General features: G+C 37.4%; 2 protein-coding genes across 5 annotated transcripts in view; one reads left to right on the forward strand and one right to left on the reverse strand.

Annotated features, from left to right (window-relative positions):
- LOC140518015 (uncharacterized) overlaps positions 1-14,168 on the reverse strand; it is a 44,324-nt gene extending 30,156 nt beyond the window's left edge. Inside the window, exons 1-3 of the mRNA XM_072629727.1 lie at positions 13,929-14,168; positions 10,383-10,504; positions 7,373-7,511 (exon numbers count right to left, since the gene is read on the reverse strand). Coding sequence (XP_072485828.1) covers positions 7,373-7,511; positions 10,383-10,504; positions 13,929-14,139 — 472 coding nt within the window. The 5' untranslated portion in view covers positions 14,140-14,168. The remainder of the gene's footprint in view (positions 1-7,372; positions 7,512-10,382; positions 10,505-13,928) is intronic.
- Positions 1-21,028, forward strand: part of SRP54 (signal recognition particle 54) — a 137,009-nt gene that overhangs the window by 13,881 nt on the left and 102,100 nt on the right. Inside the window, exon 1 of one of the 4 annotated variants that reach the window (XM_072629720.1) lies at positions 14,288-14,422. The exons of 1 other annotated variant lie outside the window; for it this stretch is intronic. The gene's annotated coding sequence lies outside the window, so the exon portion shown is untranslated. Of the gene's footprint in view, positions 1-14,287; positions 14,423-14,529; positions 14,766-21,028 lie in introns of those variants that run through there. 2 more of the 4 variants (XM_072629719.1, XM_072629723.1) reach the window with 2 other exon arrangements.

A 21,028-nucleotide genomic window follows, 5' to 3' on the forward strand; every position in this document is an offset into this window, starting at 1 on the left:
CCAGACTCACTTCTCTAGCAAGCCTAATCACTGAATGGGCATCGCCTCAAAGAAAGAACTTAGCTTAAAAAGGCCAAGGTTTCCCACTGCATCCTGGGACATCTCTAGTTGTCCTGCTCTATATCTGGCCGCTGGACACAGACAGTTCTGGAAGAGAAAATGAGGCTGGTGACTTTGTACAGACCTCCCTCACTCAAATCCAATTCAATTGCAAGTCATGGCATCATCTTCCTGCATGTCATGATCCTCTTCAAGAATGAAAGACAATCCATAACCAAATACCACCTCTAATTTTCATGTCACCTTTTATTTCTGTTGGAGTTTTATCTTGGTATATGGTATGAGATGTTAGTACACATCTAGTATCTGTCAAACTATTTTTCAGATTTCCCAAGTTTTTGTTGAAGTGAGTTCTTTCCCAATAGCTTAGATTTTTGTAGGGTATTGTGTTGGTTGTTTTAGGATATTATGTACCTTATCTTTTCCACTGATTAACCTATTTCTTTCCCAGTAGCAAAATGTTTTGATACTTGGGGCTGTATGGTGTAGTTTGAGATCTGGCATTGCTAAGCTCCAATCATTCTCAATTTTTGTTTCACTGTTTTCTTTGCTATTTTGTTCCTCCAGATGAATGATACTGTTTTTTCTACCTCAGTAATTCTTTGATGTCTGATTGACATGGCACTAAATAAGTAATTTAGGTGGTACTGTCATTTTTATTAAATTGGCTTGCCTTGCCCATGAGTCATTAGTATTTCTCCAATTGTTAAAATGTCTTTATTCATGAAAAGTGTTTGGCAATTGTTTTCACAGTTTCTCTGTGGGTCTTGGCAAGAAGACATCCAAGTATTTTATATTATATATAGTTAAATAGAATTTTTCTTGGTACCTTGCCTGCTGGATTTTGCTGGTATTGCAAAGAAATGTAGATGATTTGTGTATGTGTGTGTGTATATATATATGTATATATATATGTATATATATATATGTATACACCCACATACATATATGTGTATACATATATGTATTTATCCTGCAACTTTGTTGAAGTTTTAATTAATTTTTAGCTGATTTTCTAGTGTTGTTGAAATAAACAACCATATCATCAATAAAATGTCTTATTTATTCTTTGCCTATGTCTATTTCTTAAATTGATTTTTGTCTTACTGCTAAAGCTGGCATTTCTAATACAATATAGAATAGTAGTGAGATCCTTATTTTATCCCTGATCCTACAGAATAGTTTCTAGCTTATCTCTATTATAAATAATGCTTACTCTTGGCTTTACATAGATACTAAATCTACATTTCTTCTTATGCTTTCTAGAGTTTTCAATAGGAATAGGTGTATTTTGTCAAAATCCTTTTCTTTATCTGATATAACTATAGGATTTTTGTTGTTTTGTTATTGATAGTCAACTATGCTCATAGTGTGTGTAATATTGAACCAGCTTGGTATTCCTGGTAAATTTCAGCCTGGTTATAGTGTATTATCTTTGTGGTATGTTACTGTAGTTTCCATGCTAATATTTTATTTAAAATTTTTGTATCCATATGCATTAATGATATTGGTCTATAGTTTTCTGTTTCTCCTTGGTTGAGGAGCAAAGACTGCATTTGTGTCACAAAATGAATCTGACTGGGGTAATTCTTTATATATTTTTTCAAAATTTGATAGAATTTATAAATCCATTTTGTTCTGAGTTTCTTCAGTTTGGGAGTTCATTTACAGCATTTCTTTTTCTAAGACAGAGTTATTCAATTTTTATATTTCCTGTTTTGTTATTCTGGGCTACTTACATTTTTGTATGCGCTGATGCATTTAGATTGTCAAATTTACTGGCATATAGCGAGGTGAAACTGCTCCTAATAATTGCTTTTATTTCTTCTTCATTGGATATGAATTAACCTTTTTCATTTTTGATACAATTCTGGGTTTTTTTTGGTAATCAAATTAGCCAATGGCTTTTCTACCTTATTAGTTAAAAAAAAAATAGCTTCCAATTTTATATGAGGGCATAAGATTTTTAACTTCCAATTTTCTTATTTTGTTCCTTTCTCCTTTGATTTTCAGTACTTCTGTTTTAGTATTGGGGTTTTTTGATTTGTTGGCTAATTTTTTTAACTGCACATACAATTTGTTGATCTACTTTTTCTATTATTGATGAAAATATTTCCTTAAGTACTACTTTCATCACATCCCACAAATTTTGGTGTGTTGCCTCAGTATTGTTATCTTTAATAAAATTAGATGCTATTATTTGTTTTTGCATCTATCCATTTTTTAGGATTAAGCTAGTTTCTAATTAATTTTTAATCTTTGCTTCATTTGCTTTCATTGAAAGTAATTTTTATTGCATTAAGGTTCAAGCAAGATGCATTTATTATTTCTGCATTTTTGTGAGGCTTTTACATCTTAATTTCCAGGTAATTTCTGTGAACATGACTTGCACAGATAAGAAATAGGTATACTCCTTTTTATTTCCATTCAGAATTATCCACTAGGTTATCTTTAATGTTTCTATTCAGGTCCATAACTTCTTTAATTTTTTGGTCAGATTTATCTAAGGCTATGAGGGGTAAATTGAGGTTCTCCTACTCATGGAATTTTATTGTTCATTTCTCTCCACAACTTATTTAAATTTTCTTTTAAAAATTAGGTGCTCTCTCACTTGGTGCATATATATTTAGTATTGATGACAACTCAACATCTGTAGTCATTTCAGCAAGACATAGCTTTCCTGTCTCTCAATTAGGGCCACTTTTACTTTTGCTTTATCCAAGATTGTAACTGCTACCTCTGCTATTTTTTTTAACTTTAGCATAAAGTATAACAGATTCTGCTTCCCTTCCTACCTCCTCTTTCTTTTAAATTGTATATATCCTTCTGTTACAAGTGTTTCTTATAATCATTGTTGGATTCTGGTTCTAATCCATTCTGTCATCCTCTTCTGTTTTATGGGTGAGTCCATCCTATTCACACTTGTGATTGTGTACTTTCCTCCATCCTATTCTCTTATTTTTTTCGTGCTTTCTTTAAGAGTTCATTTTGCTTCTGACTAATGCATTCCTTAATTGATCCTCTTTCTCCCCCCACCCCTTCCCTTAACTTTTTGTCCTATTTTCCTATTGGGTAAGATGTTTTGCTTTATCCTAGTACGTATATATGTGTATTCTTTCCTGTCTTCACTAGTTCAGATGAAAGTGAGGTTCTACTGCCTTTTCCTTGATGTATAAACTTCTAATGCAACACATTTACTTGAGGTGATTTTTAGCAGTCTTCCTCTCATTTTCCCCCTTTGCCAGGGTGTTCCTCTTATTAAGATATTAGGAGATACCCTGTTTTCCAGAGATAAGGGCCAGCAAACAGGCTGTGCCTTGAGCTGAGCTTGCCATAACAACAATGCTTTGTGCTTACCATCCAGATGCTCTCACCCTCTGGCAAAATGTATTGCTTTAACCAACACCAGGTGTTCTTGAGGGATTTATGACTTTCATATTAATCAATAACTATTTAGATTTGTTGGAGTTTCCCTGTTTCCTGAGAGGAAAACCTGAGACGTGAAGCGGCCAACATGCTGCATGCAGCAGAAAGTGATCAATCAAAATCTCCCATGCTAGTAACTGTCAAGTGAACAGAACCAGGTACCCAGGTACTCCAGTTCCCACCGTGCTAATTCTGGTTTTGTATCCTGCTGAATGATCACAATGCTCAATGATTCTAATAACTTAGAGATTGTTTCCACACAACTCAAGAACTGTCCCAAGAAACACCAACCATGGGAACTGTTTACTCAGGACAGTGTTGGGTCCTGCCTTCTTGTGGTTTTCATGTATAAAAGTCCTATCCCTGCCATAACCCATAAGACCTCCTTCTTTGGAAGGTAGACTTCTGCTTACAAGTATTTTCCTCACTTTGAAATTATTCCATTTGATTCCTGACTCTCCTATCTCTAACCTTTGTTTAGCTCCAGTCAGCCACAGGTTAGACTGGTTCTGATCCAGCTGACACTCTTCTCTGTCCTTTTCATTTTATTTTTGAGATCATTAAAACATAGGAGAATCATTCCCAGCCCTCTGTTCCTTCCTCTATGACCAATGGTAATGATAGAGTTCTGGGCAAATACATAATAGGCCTAAGAACAGCCAGCACATATATCGAACTTATTAAGTGCCATGCACTATGTTAAGCACTTTACAATTATTACCTCACTGAATCCTCACAACAATTGTGCTATTATCATCCCCATTTAACAAAGGAGGATGAGGCAAACAGGAGTAAAGTAACTTGTCCACAATCACAGTTAGTAAGCATCTGAGGTTAGATTAGAACTTAGGTTTTTGTAACTTCATGTTTGGATTTGAATTCAGGTCCTCTTACCTTTGGGTCTAGTGTTTCATCTATTGTATCCCTTAGCTATGTCATCACCCCTATAATAATATAAAGTTTAATCTTGTTTAGTCCCTTCTAATTAATTACTTGCTCATGTTTATTCTTTTACGCTTCTCTTGACTTCTGTATTTGTCAAAGTTTCTACTCAATTCTAGTTTTTTCATCAGGAATGCTTAGAAGTCATCTACTTTATTAAAAGCCCATTTCTTCCCCTGTAGAATTATATAATTGCACTCATTTCATACTTCAGTAAGCTAGGTTTCAGCAATATGTAAATCAGTAACTACCAGATGAGCAGGAGGGGAACTAGAGCCCAAAGTGCCAAGATTTGTTGGATTATGGAGAAGGTAAGGGAGTTTCAGAAAAAACATCTACTTCCCTGAATACACTAAAGCCTATGATTGTGTGGATCACACAAAATATGCCAAGTCCTCAAAGAGATGAATATCTTACTTGTCTCCAGAAGAACTAGTTGCCAAGAAGCAACAGTTGGAACCAACACATGGAACAACTGATTGGTTTTAAGATTGGAAAAGGAGTACAACAAGGCTGATTATCGTCACCTTATTTATTTAACTTACATGCAGAGTACATCACGTGAAATGCCAGACTGTATGAATCAAAAGCTGGAATTAAGGTTGCGGAAAAAAAGATCAACAATCTCAGATATGGAGATGATACTACTCTGATGGCAATAAAGTAAAGAGGAATTAAGAAGCCTCTTGATGACAACACAGTGAAAAAGCTGACTTGAAGCTAACTTCAAAAATACTAAGATCTTGGCAACTGGTCTCATCACTTCCTGGCTTGTATTTGTCCTCTGTTCTCAAAGAGGACCTAAATTATATCAGAGAGACGATGACATGAGCTGTAGTTGACTTTGATTTGAGTGAGGCAGAGCTGTGCAAGGTCATCAGCCTCACTTACTCCTCCAGAGCCATCTGGGTCCAGTGGCCAGATATTCATTAGGAAAAAGATGCAATGGGAGACCCTCTCCCTTTTAAGTTAAGGTCATTTTCAGGTTCTCATTTTGAGTGAGGAGAATAGGGCAGCTCTTTGAGAAGTGAGTCAAGAGATGGCCTCTTTAATAACAACAAAAAAATCAAATTGGGAGGGGAAGACCCTCAGGGTTGCTAGCCAAAAGAGAAAGTTACTACTGATATTCACTCAGGGCTAGGAGGGCAAGGACCTATTGTAGGCCAATCTGTGAGCTCCAGAGTGAACTGGGTTTAAAGCTTCGTCTCCAAAAAAGAAATCTAGCCAGTAAACCTTAAGTTAAAGAGGCAGCTTTCAGCCATCAAAATCTACCATCCTTTGGGCAGAATACCCTCAGGTAAGGGGAGGGGAGAGAGAGGGAAAAATGGGGAGAGGAGATCAGAGGAGGGGAAGGGAGAAAATGGGGGGAAGGAATGGGAAGGGAGGGGAGGGAAGAAGAGGGGAGGAGTTTGAGTTTATCTTGGTAGCTGGGACTACTCACAGGTTATATTCCTGTTAAACAGAAGGAAAAGAAATGAGAGCAATGTCAGATTTTATAATTTTGGGCTCAAAGATCACTGCAGACAGTGACTGCAGCAATGACACTTGCTCCTTGGAAGAAAAGCTATGGCAAATTTGGACAGCATACTAGAAAGCAGAGACATCAGTTTGCTGACAAAGGCCATCATAGTTAAGGCTATGGTTTTTCCAGTAGCAATGTATGGCTGTAAGAGTTGGACTATAAGGAAAGCTGAGAGTCAAAGAATCAACACTTTTGAATGGGGCTGCTGGAGAGACTTTTGAGAGTTCCTTAGACACCAAAAAGATCAAATCAGTCAATATTTAAAGAAATTAATTCAGGCTATTCACTGGAAGGTCAAATACTGAAGCTAAAATAGTTAACCATATAATAACAAAATAGGACTAATTGGAAAAGACCCTGATATTGAGAAAAGATGAAGGCAAAGGGAGAAGGTGAAGACAGAGGATGAGATGGACAGATAATGCCATGGAAACAACAAACTAAACTTGCTCAGACTTCAAGAGATAGTGGAAGACAAGACAGTTCACTGCACTAGGGTGCATGGGGTCACAGAGTAGGAACGACTAAAAAACAGCAAAGCAATTAGTTTACTTTTGGTTGTAAGCCTGGATCTTTTACTTCTGGAATATCATACTTCACAATCCTCACTTTTAAAGTGGTAGGGGCTAAATTGTGTGTATGTCGACTTTGGTTCCTTGGTACCTGAATTCTTTTTTTTCTGGATTCTTGCAGTACTTTCTCCTTGACCTGGGAGCTCGAGATTTTGGTTATAATATTCCTGAAAGTTTTCACTTTGTTGTTTTTTTTTTCAGAAGGTGAACAGTGGGTTCTTTCAATTTCTAATTTGGCCTCTGGTTCTAAGTTACCTGAGCAGGTCTCTTTGTTTATGGCTTTCAGGTTCCTGAGTTTTTCTTAAATTATTTGTCCTTCACCTATTTTCCAAGTCACTTGTGTTTACTATGTGGTATTTCACATTTTCTTCTAATTTCCTGGTTTTTAAAATTTGTTTTATTATTTTTGATGTCCTATGGAGTCATTGCCTTCCATTTGGACAATTCTAATTTTCAAAGCTTTTTTAAAAATAAGATTTTGTACCTCTTCTTTTTCCAAGCCATTAATTGTCTTTTCATCTTTCTTCCTTAGCTTTCTTCCCATTTTTTTTTTTAACTGTTTATGTATCAAGGAAGAGGTAATGAAGGAAAGCAGATTGCCCTCATCCCTCCCCACTACCCTTGGTTTTAAAGTAATTTTATATTTTATTTTTATTATATATTAAATTAAGTAATTAACTCAATTAAATTCAATGCTTGAAAATGAAGCCTTTATGTTGCGAAGCTCAATTATTTCTTTTTAAAAAAATAAATACAAAATGGACCAGGTATATACACATACACAGACCATATAAGAAAAATGAACATGCATTATAATCAATATAGTTTGTGTACTTCAGTGTCTACCTACCTAAAGGAGCAGTCTGGTGTGACCCACATACCATGCAATAGTTCCTACTCATTTTTCCTTTCTCACACAAGGAATCAATAAAGTCATCATCATAAAGGAATGCGTCAATGTGAACTATGGGCTCCGGTTGCTGTTTTATCTGAAGAGTGGTTAGAAAAACAAAGTACAAAGAAATATATTTTAATTGAAAAATTGTTTCTTGAAAGATAAGTTCTATTTAATCATGTTTATTGCTATTTTATTTGACCATTTTCTTTCCCAAACGTAGCAAAATATATTATCAAGCAATTTTTTACTTTGATGTGTAAAAACTTAGCAAATTTTAATTTCTATATTAGTAACACTTAAAAGGTATAGGGGCAGCTAGGTGGTACAGTAGATAAAGTGCTGGGCCTAGAGTCAGGAAGACCCAAGTTCAAATCCAACCTTATACAGTTAGTAGCTATGTGACCCTGGATAAGTCATTTAACTCTTATTTGCCTTGGTTTCTTCATCTGTAAAATGGGGATAATAGCACCTTCCTCACAGGGTTGTTGCAAGCATTAAATGAAAGAACTATACAGTGCTTAGTGCAATGCCAGACACATCATAGATGATTAATTAATAAATATTTGTTTCCTTATTTCTTTTCCTTAGAAGTAAAATTCACCTATTATTAAAATAATCTGTCTACAATCAGCTGTTCCTTATAAATACTGGATACCTGATACAGCAGAAAGGTACTCTCCTCATCTCATACAATGGAATATATTACAATTAAAGACTAGTAAAATTAATTATATAAATTTAGTATCAAAATTAGTGCTATCAAATGCTTTCATTCATAAAAAGTTATCTACTACTTTGATTCCTTCCAAAGTCTGATATGAATGAATATATAGTTAACTATACAAAGATTATTGGTTATTGCCTTCCCTCTCTTAACTGTTTCCTAATTATCCTATCTGTATATATTTGCTTGTTTGTTGTCTCCCCCATTAGACTGTGAGCTCCTTGAGGAAAGGAGTTGCCCTTTGTCTCTTTTTGTATTCCCTAGTACTTAGGACAATGCCTGCCACACAGCAGACGCTTAATAAATGTTTAGTGACTGACTGGTAAGAGTTTTGTCCTTTAGTATTTAACATATTAAGAGATGGCAGAGAGCTAATAAAAAGCATCAAGGTACAGGTCTCACTGCTACTGTACCTTCAGATCTGACTCCTATTCTAGATCCACAGCATCCAGTGTCTTTGAAGATAAACTGCAATTTGAGACAAAAGACATTACCTCTCCCTGCTATCTGCTCCTTTCAATACAACTTCCTCATTATCCTCCAGCTTTTCATATGTGATTGCTCCCTACCAACCACTCTATATAAAAGAGCGAATATAATAGAAAATCTGAAGAAAGATATGCTGTATCCCTGTTTTCAACTTATGGTTTACTTTCATTGGCAGTCATTCTCCTTCTATATCGAAACTCTGACAGTGACTAATTATTTGTCACCATCCCTCACCCAAATGGCTTAGGATCTTGAGTATGGAACTATGAATTTATAACTTCTGCCAATGCATTTCAAGTCACAAAGTGATCCATGGTCCATTTAATTTGGTAAGTGTTGTACAAAAGGAAATGTGACAAAATCTGTTAACCAAGTTAAGATAGGAAAAGAATATAAGGAATTCTAAGCCCTACTCTATCACCCTAACTAAAATAAGATTGCACCCCTGAAGGGCAAGGAATAAGAAATAAATGTTATTAATACTGAGTTTAAATCTTGGCTCTGACAGGTATTAGCTACACAAGCACAGGCAAGTCACTTTGAACTCTTTAAGTCTCAGATTTTTATCAATGGTAAAATTGGAATAATATCTGCACTATCTATTTCATAGGGCTGCTATACGGAAAGTGCTTTGTAAAACTATACATTCATATAACTGAAGAATCTGTGATTTTATCAAGTCTTATGACTTAGTAATTAGTCCTAAGTCCTTAATGGTGTCAAATATTGCAAAGGTCAAGTAGGATGAGGACTGAGAAAATGCCATTAGAGTTGATAATTAAAAGAACACTGGTAACTTTGGTGAGAGTAGTTTCAGTTGAATAATGAGGCTGGAAGCCAGATTGCAGTGGATTTAGTAGAGACTGAAAGGCCAGGAAGTAGTGGCATCAGATGAGGAAGGCTTTCTCATGAAGTTTGGGAGAGAAAGGAAAGAGATATATAGGACAACAGCGAGAAGGGATGGTAGTATCCAGTAAGGATTTGCACAGTTGGAGGAGAGTTGGACGAGTTTATATGTGGCAGTGAAGGAACCCTGAGAAAGGGAGAGAATGACGATCTGGGAGCCAAAGGGATGACTGCAGGGGCAATCTACTTAAGAAGACAGAAAAATATGGGATTGTTGGTAGTTTTAGAAAGAAAAAAGGTTCTTCTTCAGCCTGAAGTAAAAAGAGAAAAAGTAATGAATGATGTTAAGGGATTGTGAGAAAAATGTGGGAAAGTGAGAAGTTTACTGCTGACAACAAAATTTCCAATAAGAGTGTAGGAGAAAAAGCAATAGATCTGGTCAGGAGAGTTTTAGGAGAGTGTCACTGATGAGAAGAGGTAGCTTTAAAAGAGAGCAGAAGAGGAGGTTGAACAAGCAGAAATAGATCATGTGACCTCAGGGAGCTAATTTAGAGGCACTGTGGATGAAAGACAAATTTCGTCAATAAAGACCACATTCAATTAACATCTGTTGCTACCTAAACAATGAGAAGCAGGATGGTGCAGCAGAAAGAGAACTAAATTTACAGCTAGAGGGAAGAGGACTTAAACACTTGAGCAAGTCACTCAAGCTTTTTTGGGTCTCATCTTCCCATACTATAAAATACTCAAGGTCTCTTCCAATTATAAATCTATATGCTTCTATGCAATGAAAATAGAAACCACATACTTTGCTTTCAAGCATACCGCTAACATTTAACCAATCCCACCACTTCATATTTATCTATAATTCTTAAGTGGCAATTGAAATAAACAAAAATTTACTTTTTGAATGGCTACTTGCTCCGAGGGAAGCATGGTTTCTAGTGGTAAGCAATTCCGAAGATCTTCTGCAATGTTTTTCAATATAATGTCATTATTATCGTGAATGAATTCATCAAAATCTCCTAAAAAAGAAGCAGAAATATCACTTTTAATCTGCAGGCATAACTGGATTAATGGTTATCATTTTTTATCTTTCATCTGAAAAAATACCATCTATAGACTTTTTTACTTCAATGTTTCCAACTTGGAGTATTAAAAGGAAAGATTTATGTCTAATACCATTTAAAATCCTTTTACAAAATCCCAGTTACTTTAGTTCCTAAAAAAATATAAAATGTATACATAATTCTATTGACCCCATCATAGTTCAACTAATTCAGCCTATTAAATTAAAACATCAAATTGCCAAAGGAATTTTGGCATTCTGGATGAGATAATTCCATCACTTTCTTTCTGGCAAGAATGAGACTCCTATTAGATAGAGAGAGAATGAAAATCATGGACAGGTGACAAACTCCTTTGATTTAGCCATTAAAGTTTAGAGTACAAACACAAGACAGAACTACCAAATGGTTGAGAACTTCCTATCAATCCAGACCACTACATTCTTTCTGGGTCCAAAGGTGAGGAACTACTTGAAATATCCAAGTAAAAGTTTGAATGATTTAATGAAACTATTTGGGCAAAGATACACCAGGATTAAGTCTCATCAGTCAGTTACACTGGCTTTCAGCATTCCAAATATAGTATAAAGCAGGCTCATTCAACCAACTCTGCACTATTCAGGATAGCAGTGAGGGCTGAACAACCCAATTTCCTTTTATTGTCTACTCTATTGGTTGCACAGAGTAAGAGGTGTTCAGAACATTTTTGTATGTATTATTTATCTTCATTTGGCTATAAAAAACAAAGAGGTGGAGGAGCCCATCTCATTGTCCTAGAGATGTTTCCTATATCAGATATTAAACTTATATAAGAGGGCACTGGAAGTATGCAGATTGAGCTATGGACCTCATGAAGACAAACCAATGATCACTGAAATAAATGTTTATTCTGCTAAAATATAAGCAAACTCTATCTAAGCATTTCTATGGTCTACTAGTTTGGTAACCTTGCTCAAAAAGGAAATAGGTTTAATTTGTAATGACTTGATCATAACAAATCCATGGGAACTAGGGGCATGAGTTTCATGTCCATCCTGCTCCCCACACTCACTACTCTGTCCTCCTCAGTTAGAGGGAAGTAGGGTTTGGGAAAGGAGCACTGGGACTAAGGAGGTGGGTGTTTCTGAGCTGATTTGAAATTTGAAGGATAGTTTTTTGAGATTATGATAAAGGTCAAGTGAGCAGCCAGGTAGAAAATGATGCAACCACTGCTTCCATCTTGACAGTTTCAAACCATTTCTTTAATGATCTGTTCCAGAAATAGGAGATGGAACTTGATATAGAGTGACGTGAGCAAAATCAGGTGAATAATTTATAATGTAAGGTGGATGGACTGAGTCAGTTACATTGCAATTTGTGTAGTGGTAACAAATGTGGAGAGGGGAAAACTATGAAAGACCTCAGAACTTTCATCAAAGTAGAGCTTCTCTCCACCAGAAGACCTACTTTGATGAAGTATATTTTCCACCTCCTGATTAAGAGGTAATAGACCTTTGGCACTAGCGTATACAAAAAGAGATACATTTTTGGTTGTGACCACTATATGGATTCATTTTGCTTGGTTGTCCATATTTGTTATAAGGGCTTCCTCCCCACCTTCAAGTTTTTAATTGGGGGATGGAAAAGAGAGTTAGGGTAGGAAAGGGTAGGTAGGAGTGTTAATGCCCCCAAAAAAGCCACTGAAACATTTTTTCAAACGCAAAAGGGAGAGTAGAGAGAGGTACAAAAGATGCACAAACATGCAGGACAGTTTTTAAAGTAATTAGTTTCATTTACTACCTAATTTTTTTTTTAAAGGCAAGCAATAATGAATGACGAGTTATGACTCTGAGAGGTTTAAAAAGGAAATACACCTCTCTTTTTGCATTCTACTCTGAATATGGAAAAATCCTCATGCTTTTTTTTAAGTTCAGAGTAAAAAAAAATAAAAGACAATACAGTAAATAGCAGTACTTTGCAGGGCAGTAGGTGGTGGATGTGAGGACAGAGAAGAAGGAAGCCCTAGTGTCCCCCAACCCTAACCCTTGCTCTAGGGCAAGGCTAAAATAAGGCACTCATTCATTAGATCAACTGAAAACAGGACCTTGGTTCCCTAAATGACTCCTCTTTTGAATCTAACTTAGTCTTCAGAGCTTCTGGATTTTTATTCTTTTCCTCCCATCTGTTACTGATAGAGCTTCCAAATCTTAAAGACAGATTTTTTTTAAGCATATATAAAATCTAACCACACAATAAACAAAATTGCCCTGCTCTTGACTGATTTATTAGCAATCCCTGGATTCTAGCAACGATAACTTTCCAATTTTTCAAAACTTCTGGGCATTTTTCTTGTACTCTTTCCCTCAATAAGATCTGTTTGGACTTTTAAATTTATCATGTTTTTCTGAGAGAACTATAATTCTTAAATACAAGAGTCTTCCTGAGCTCCCTTTCTGTTGTTTGTGCATTATGTCTCCTCTTTTCCAGGCTAAACATTGCTAATTCAATTATTTCATTTCAAGTCCAATTCCTAAGTGAAATGAGGCCCACAAAGATTAAGTGACTTGCCTAAGACCACACGCGGGAATTGGAGTTTGAATTCAGGTACAATTTCTATCTAGTGGCCTTATTTTCATTTTTAAGATGACAAAGTAAAGGTCAGACAAGCCACAGTGACTTACTCAACTTCAACTAGTAAGCTAGGATCTGAGTCCTTCTCTTTGCTGATTCCAAGCCCATCACCCTTTCTACTACACCTTATATACACAGATTAACCACATGTGGAGGAGGCCACTCTCATCTACTAAGGCTGTAAGAATTCCCCCAGTATCTCCACTGTTACCCCTAATCAGGAAGCTGAAGTAAATCTTGTAGCTACAATGCCTACCATGAGTGGGGGGGGGGGGGGGAGGTCCTGCTGCTTGAGGCCACGTGACTGAGCTCAGAACAAATCCTTTAAGGGAATTTGTTCTGTGAAGCTTGGGTTCAGTCAAAGGCCCGAACTTGAAGACCTAGAGTGACAACTTGCACGTCCTCTCCTCTGCACTTATTCCATGTTCCTTTTCTTTATGCTGATAGTACACTTTTTTTGCACAAAGTATTAAAGTACCGCATTAAGGGTGTGCAGAACTGATGACAGACAAAAAGGAAGTGCGGGCACAAGGAGTTCGAGGGGCTCATCCAAGGGAAGTGGGAAAAGCTATAAACCGAATCCAGAGTATTTTTCCGGAGTTCGGGCTCGGGCCTCCAGCTATGAGCCGGCACGGCCGGTACAGCCCCTCTCTCAGGGCCGAGGAGGAGGAGGGGCGCCGCCAGGCCCTCGGGGACGCACTTTATCTGAGGATCCTCAAGGGGCAAGACGCTAACAGGCCCCGGCCCCAACCGCTCAAGTGTGTCCTCTTACGTGTGCTTCGCATCCAGTCTAGAAGCGCAGGAAGGTCCCCGGGAGACACGGCTCCGAGAAGCGCCAACACCGAGCGCTGAGCAGACGCCAAGTCCATCTCCTGCCCCTGCAAAGCCACTAGCCTGGAAGTCTGAGGGAGCCGGGTTGGCGGCGAGAGCGCGACGCGACAGGAAAAGGCGGGGCCTCGCCGGATGTCGCCCCGCCCCCTCATCCCCGCCGGAACCCCGCCCCGCGGCTTGTAAAGTGGGCTTCCCCCGGGCCCCAGAGTCTCCGCCCCGGAGACTTCAGCCACGGCTGCTGCCAACGTGTTAGCTCCAGGACGGGACTTAGCCCGTCTTTTCTATATTTCTTTCCATCTTTTGGGAGGCCTCGAGGTTTTGCTCATTCGCCGCCTTCAGTGATCCGGTGAATTCCTCCCCGGCCTTCCATTTATATAGAAAGAGACCGTCATCTTCTTTAGAAGCCGGTAAACGATCCAGATCCTTCCACGGAAGGTAAACATTCCAGATCTCTTCCAAGACCTGCCCCGAAGAGGGGGGAAAGACGGGAGAGACAGTGTTACCCCGGCAGCGGAAGTAAACCCTCTACCGGAAGGGGGGGTGTTACAGGGAGTGATGACGTTTCTTCGTTAGCCGGAAGGTTCGGTGGTGGTTGTTCCAGCTGGTCCGGCCTGAGTGGGTTCTAGTCGGAGGGGCGGAGGGTCTCGTTCACACATTCGCTGTCGGGAAGTTAGGTGCTTGTTGTTCCGTTTCTGCCCGTTCCTCTCTCCGAGTATCTCCTCTTCCCGGGCGGAGCGGGACGACTCCGGAGGCTGTGGCGTTCTCTCTGCCCATCCAGGTCAGTGTCGGTTCTTCTCGTTCCTCTGACCACTGAAGGGAGGCCTGGGAAACGAAAGGAGCCCGGCATCCACTAGCCAGAGCTTGGATTGGCGACACTATGGAGGATGGAAGGATTGAGGCTGGAACTCAGCAATCAGTCTGTCATTCACCCACAAGCATTTATTAAGCATCCACCACGTATCAGGTGCTGGGCCAGGTATTGGCAGTAGAAAGCTATAAACTGGAACAGTTCCTGCTCTTAAGAAGTTTAGAGTTCCGGAGGGTGAGGGGAGGAGTGTAACCAATGTACATCGAAAAAAATATGTATATGTAATATATGTGTCCACGTATGTAAATGTACACGTGTACCTGTATATGCACATATATTTCTAAGTATGTTATTGTAAGTTTCAGGAGGAAGACATGTCTAATATAGAGTGACATGAGGATTGTCAAAGGAATTGGACTGACGTGGATACATATGAGAAAAGGGAGATTGTTAAGAGAGTTTTTGGTCTAGGCAGCTAATGACTTGGAATCACAGGGATTCTGGGTATAGAGCAATAGGTTGTTATTTTCTTCAAAGAAACAATGGTGATGTTTCGCCCCAGGCACCAGATTTGCTTCAGCTTCACATCTTATCTAGCCATGCACCTTGGCTGCTTCACCTTCTGTTTTCCTCCCAGCTTCCCAGAACAGAACTCCCTTTTCTAGTTATGTCTTCTTTTTCTGTGTGGTGTTCTTATGTTAGAATATAAGCTCCTTGAAACCAAAGCCTGTCCATTTAAAAAAAAAAAAAGTTTTTGTATTCCTAGTGCCTGGTAGTAGTAGACGCTTAATAAATTCTTTCTTTCATTCACAGTCACTCAAAGGAGATTAACAATCATTCAGACATTCAATAAGCATTTATTAAGGACCTACTAGGTCTAGGCCCTGAGTGTACAAGGGAAAAAAGGACTCCTATTCTTATAAGTTACTTATATTTAATAGGTAAAAATGACCTGTACTTTAGGGAGGTTCAGAAACACTTACCTACTGTGAGAAAGGCCTCTTGTAGGAGCCTTGAAGGAAGATAGGGATTCCAAGAGGTAGAGGTAAGAAGGGAGATCATTGCAGGCATAGGGGACAGCATCTGCAGAGTCAGAAGAGGCAGGAGATGGAATGTGGTGAGCAGCCAGTAGGGTAGTTTGGATGGAATATAGGGAGAAGTTGTGTGAAATCAGTTAAGAAAAATGGGAAAAAACTCAATTTTTTTAAAAGTTTGTTTTGGTTTTTTACATCACACACTTCTTGGTATATCCCTTCTCTTTTCTGAGAGGCCAGTGGTTCTTATATAGCATATGGTAGTTCTTATATAACAATGAATTTTTTGAAAAGTTTTTTTAAAAACATTTCAGCAAAATTAACCACATAAAGAATCTGACATATAGAGGAGGACCCAATAGTTTACCACCTCTGCAAAGCTTGGTCATTATCATTTCACATCATTCAGCTTTGATTGTTATTATAGTCATGGTGTATAATAGTTTCCTGGTCTGTCAGCTTCAGTTTGCATCAGTCTTCCCATATTTCTCTATTTCATAGTTACCATTTTTTATAGCATAGTAATATTTCATTACGTTGCTATACCACAGTTTGCTTAGCCATTTCCCATTTGAAGGGCTTCCACTTTGTTTCTAATTCTTTCATACTGCAGAAATAATATTCTTTGGTGTGTACAGATAGGACCTTTCTTTTTGTTGTTAACCTCCTTGGGTATAGTGGGATCTGGGTCACAAGGTAAAGCACTGTAGTCACTTTCTTCACATAATTCCATATTACTTTGCTTAACAGTTGTATTAATTCATGTGCCTATCTTTCCACAAACCCTCCAACACTGACTTACCACCCTTTATCACCCTTGACAATTTGGTGACACTTCAGAGTTATTTTGATTTGTGTTTGTCTTAGTAGTTATTTTGAGCAGTTTTATGTGTAATGGTTTGCTTTTCATTTGAGAATTGTTCATTCATGTCCTTTGTACAGTTATCCATTGGGGAATAGTTTTTATTGATGTTAGATTCCTAAATATCCTGAATATCTGATCTCTACCAAAGATAATTAATGCAAAGACTATTTCCCCAATCAGCCACCTAACTTCTTAGCCTGGTTATGTTAATTTTGTTTTTTCAAAAGCTTTATAATTTTATACATTTGAAATAAGCCATTTCATCCTTTGTGATTGCTCTTATCCATTGTTTAAAGAGTTCTCCCTCTAGCTATAGCTGGCAAAGGTACATTATCTGGTTTTCTTCCTCATTTTTTTTCCTGTGGTAACTTTTAATATTCAAATCATGTATCCATTTTAGGATTATTATAGTACATGGTATATAAGATGTTTACACCTAATCTGTGCTGAATTGCTTTCTAATTTTTTCAGCAATATTTGTCCAATAGGAAAGTCTTGTGAGGTATGTAAAATAGCACGCAGGCAGCTATAATTTAGGGGCATTGAGCCGCTGAAGATTCTTGAACATGGCATGTTATATTCAGACTCCTATTTTAAGAATATCCATTTTGACAGCCTTGGGGAGGATAGGTTAGAGAGGAGGGTGGCTGCAGTCATAGGCTGTTGCTATAGTCTAGGTAAGAGGTGATAAAGGCCTGAATTAGGGTGGTAGCCATGTGGCTAGAGAGAAGACATGTAATCCTTAGAATTCTTCAAAACTCAACTCAGGTCCCATTTTTTTATTCCTCTGACAGCCAGTTACATCCTCTACTAAAATTAACCTGTGTTTATTTAATATACATATATATGTACATTATGTACATACTATCTTTCTTTTTTTTTTAGTTTTCCTTACCTGTTTTTTGTTAGTATTTTCTCTTTTTTACTACCGAAACTTAAATACACAAAAAAGAAAAACAAACGTAAATTTAAGTATTGAAACTCAAATATAAAATAAGAAAGCATGTCATGTGCACATTAGAATGTAAGAAAGAATTCAAAATATACAGCAATAAATTTCCATTTCAAGAAAGCCTATACAATAAATACTGTGTTGTGTTGAGAGCTGTCCATCTTTTCTTTGCTTCCTTGTAAGTTTACTTTTGTTCTCTGCTGTGTACTTTTTACCTTCTTTTTTCCCCTCTTCCTCCTCCTCTTCCCCTCAAAAGCTACAGCTAATTAAGAATGTATTTATATATGGATATAAATATGTGCATACACATGTACCTAAACACACATACATACATAAATACATAGACATACTTTCCCTAACAAATTCTACTTATCTTTAATATTTGTGTATGTTTCTTATTTTCTATCCCTCCTAACTCCTCTACTTCTACCCACTACCTTGCCCTCCTATTACTTAATCTATCCCGACCCCCAAGAATCCTTCCCTTATACTCCCATTCCCATAAATCTAAACATTCTTCTATACGCCCCTTTGACCTGTTCCCTCACCCTCCCCTCTAGAGATCCCTCCCTCATCCTCTTCCCCCCTTCCTATGTCTTTGGTTTTTTATTTTTTTCTGAATTGAGAAGACTTTTATACTCTTGTAGATATATATGTATTGTTCCCTCTTAAATCCATACCCCATGAAAGTAAGTTTTCAAAACTAGCAGCCCATCTAATTCTTCTGTGTCTATTCTTCCTCTCTCACCTCATTTGTATAAGATAATTATTGTTTTTATCTGTTCGTAGAGTCCCAGGGGTGGGGAACTTGCAGCCTCAAGTCCACATATTGGCCCTCTAGGTCCTCAGTTGTAGCCCTTTCACTGAATCCAGCTTTCACAAAACAAATCCCCTTCCTAAGATTTATTCTGTATAATTTGGACTGAGTCAAAAGGTCATAACCAAGGATCTGGAAGGCCAGAGGTTCCCCACCCCTGTCCTAGATAGTTTTACTTTTTAAAGTCATATCATACACAGGTCTACCCCAGTCTTATGAATTACCCTCCTACTAATAACAATTTTAGGCATATGTTTTACATTTTATATACATAAAAGGTAAACAATCTGTCCTTATTGAGTCCCTTGTAATTAGTCTTTGGTATCTACCTTATATTTCTCTTGACTCTTGTGTGTCAAATTTTCTATTAAGTTCAGATTTGGTTTATTTTTTTTAACAAAATCCTAAAAGTCTGACAGTTCATTAAATATCCATTTTTTTTCCCATTCAGGATTATGCTTAGCTTTTGCTGGGTATGATATTTTTGGCCAGAACCCCAGTTCTTTTGCTCTTTGATAGTGTTCCAAGACCTGAGGTCTTTCAGTGCCTCTGCTGCCAGTTCTTGTGTGTTTCTAATTCTGGCACTGTCATATTTAAATTGGTTTTGTTTTGTTTTGTTTTTTGCTGCTTATAATATTTTATCCTTGAGCTGGGGGTTTTGGAACTTGACTAAAATATTCCTGTGGGTTTTCCTCATAGGATCTCTTTGAGGTGGTGATTGGGGATTTTTTTCTATTTCTACTTGCCCATCTTGTTCTAATGGTTCAGGACAATTTTCTTTAATTACTTTTTTGTTTTGTTGTATCAAGATTCTTTTTTTGATGATAGTTTTCAGGTAGTCAAATTATTCTTATGTTTTCTCTTCTTGATCTGTTCTCCAGATCAGGTTTTTCATTCTTTACATTATTTCTTGTTCTCTTATAACTTCACTGGCCTCCCCTTCCTAATTCTGATTTTCAAGGAGTTATTTTCTTCCTTAAGATTCTGGATCTAATTGGTTGGCTTTCTTTTCACAATCACAATCAGAAATTGTTTTTATTGGACTTTTTTTTTGTTGTTTGTTTTTAGTCTTTCCTCAGTCTCTCTCATTTGATCTATCCAGATCCAGAAAGAATAAGGGAAAGGGACCCACTTTAGGAATTCTAAGTTTCATATAGATGGTGATGCTTGAGCTGTATCTTGAATGAAGAGAAAGGTTCAGTGAGTTAGGGAAAGGAGGGTCTGAATTCTAACATGGTATCAAGATAAGAAAATGGGAGTATGAAGAATAGAGAGAAGACTAGATTGCAGAATTTAGGACGGCAAGCAATGTCCAGTAAGGCTGGAAAGATAAGTAAAATCATTTTGTCAACTAAATAGGATGGATTGGAGTGGGGAGACACTTAGGAGACTGTTGTAATAATCTGGACAAGACATGAAGGCCAGAATTTAAATGATGGCTATGTGAATGGAAAAAAGAGGTTAGATACTAGAGTGTCGTGGACATAGAAATGATAATGAGCATAGTCACGTTTTTCAAGGAGTTTGACTGTGTAGCAGTAGGACAAATAGTTTGAGGAGATGGTAGAATTTTGAATACAGAAAAATAAATGAATATTATGACACAGATTAGGCAATATATTGTGATAGATCATGTATATTGAACAGGAGCAACAGATAGACAGTTAGCCAAGTCTAGAATTGTAAAGGAGGAAGGGATCAGGTTGAATTTTACTTAGATATTTCTGTAGCCTTTCCGTTGAGCTTTGGGCAGGGTCCTGTGTAAAGCACAAATCTTAGTTAGATAGGTCCTTGAGTCTTTGGGGTTCATTTAATCTGTTCTTCTAAGTAACTCTGGCTCAAACTCCTCCTCCCCCTTTTTAAAACACCAGTGTTTTTCTGTTGAAGTTATATGCCTGCAAATCAGGGAGCACCAGTCACCAAAGAATCAAAATTGCCAGTGCTATGCATTTTTAAAGGGGAATGGAGAGAAATATGGTGACAATAAAAGGGCTGTAGCAAAGAAAATTTGCACACAAGCAGTGACAAAGTTTTTTAACTAAGAAGTGTATGACTTAATAAAGGAAATGAGCCAGTCATACGTCAAGAGCAACATGCATCAGACTGGTAATTACAGAATGCTAAGAGGTCTAGAAGAATACCTCTGGCATGTTGAGTATATTCTTTATGAAGGATATTTAAGAATCACATAATATAACAAGGCATTGATGGGTTGTAGGCAGTGTTCCTGGAGAGAATTCTCAGAATGATAGGATCTGGCACCCATTGAAGAATAAACATAGAGAATAGCAACAGATAACAGATGCCATGAATATATGAATATATGCTTATTTTTCCTCTGTATTTTTCTCCATTCTTCAATACTTTCTTTTATATCCTTCTGTACCTTAAACTTGCCAGTAACACCTTAAATTGTTTACTAGCCTTTAGAACTAAATATTGTTAATTCCTGATTTGGAAATTGACTTCCATGTTATAGCATATGCTATAAAAAATCATATGCTCCAAATTATGCTTGTCAATCAGTGATTATCAGGTGAATGGACTGCATAGTTAGCATGTGAT

This window comes from Notamacropus eugenii, chromosome 1 (assembly GCF_028372415.1).
Source record: "Notamacropus eugenii isolate mMacEug1 chromosome 1, mMacEug1.pri_v2, whole genome shotgun sequence".
Taxonomy (NCBI): Eukaryota; Metazoa; Chordata; class Mammalia; order Diprotodontia; family Macropodidae; genus Notamacropus; species Notamacropus eugenii.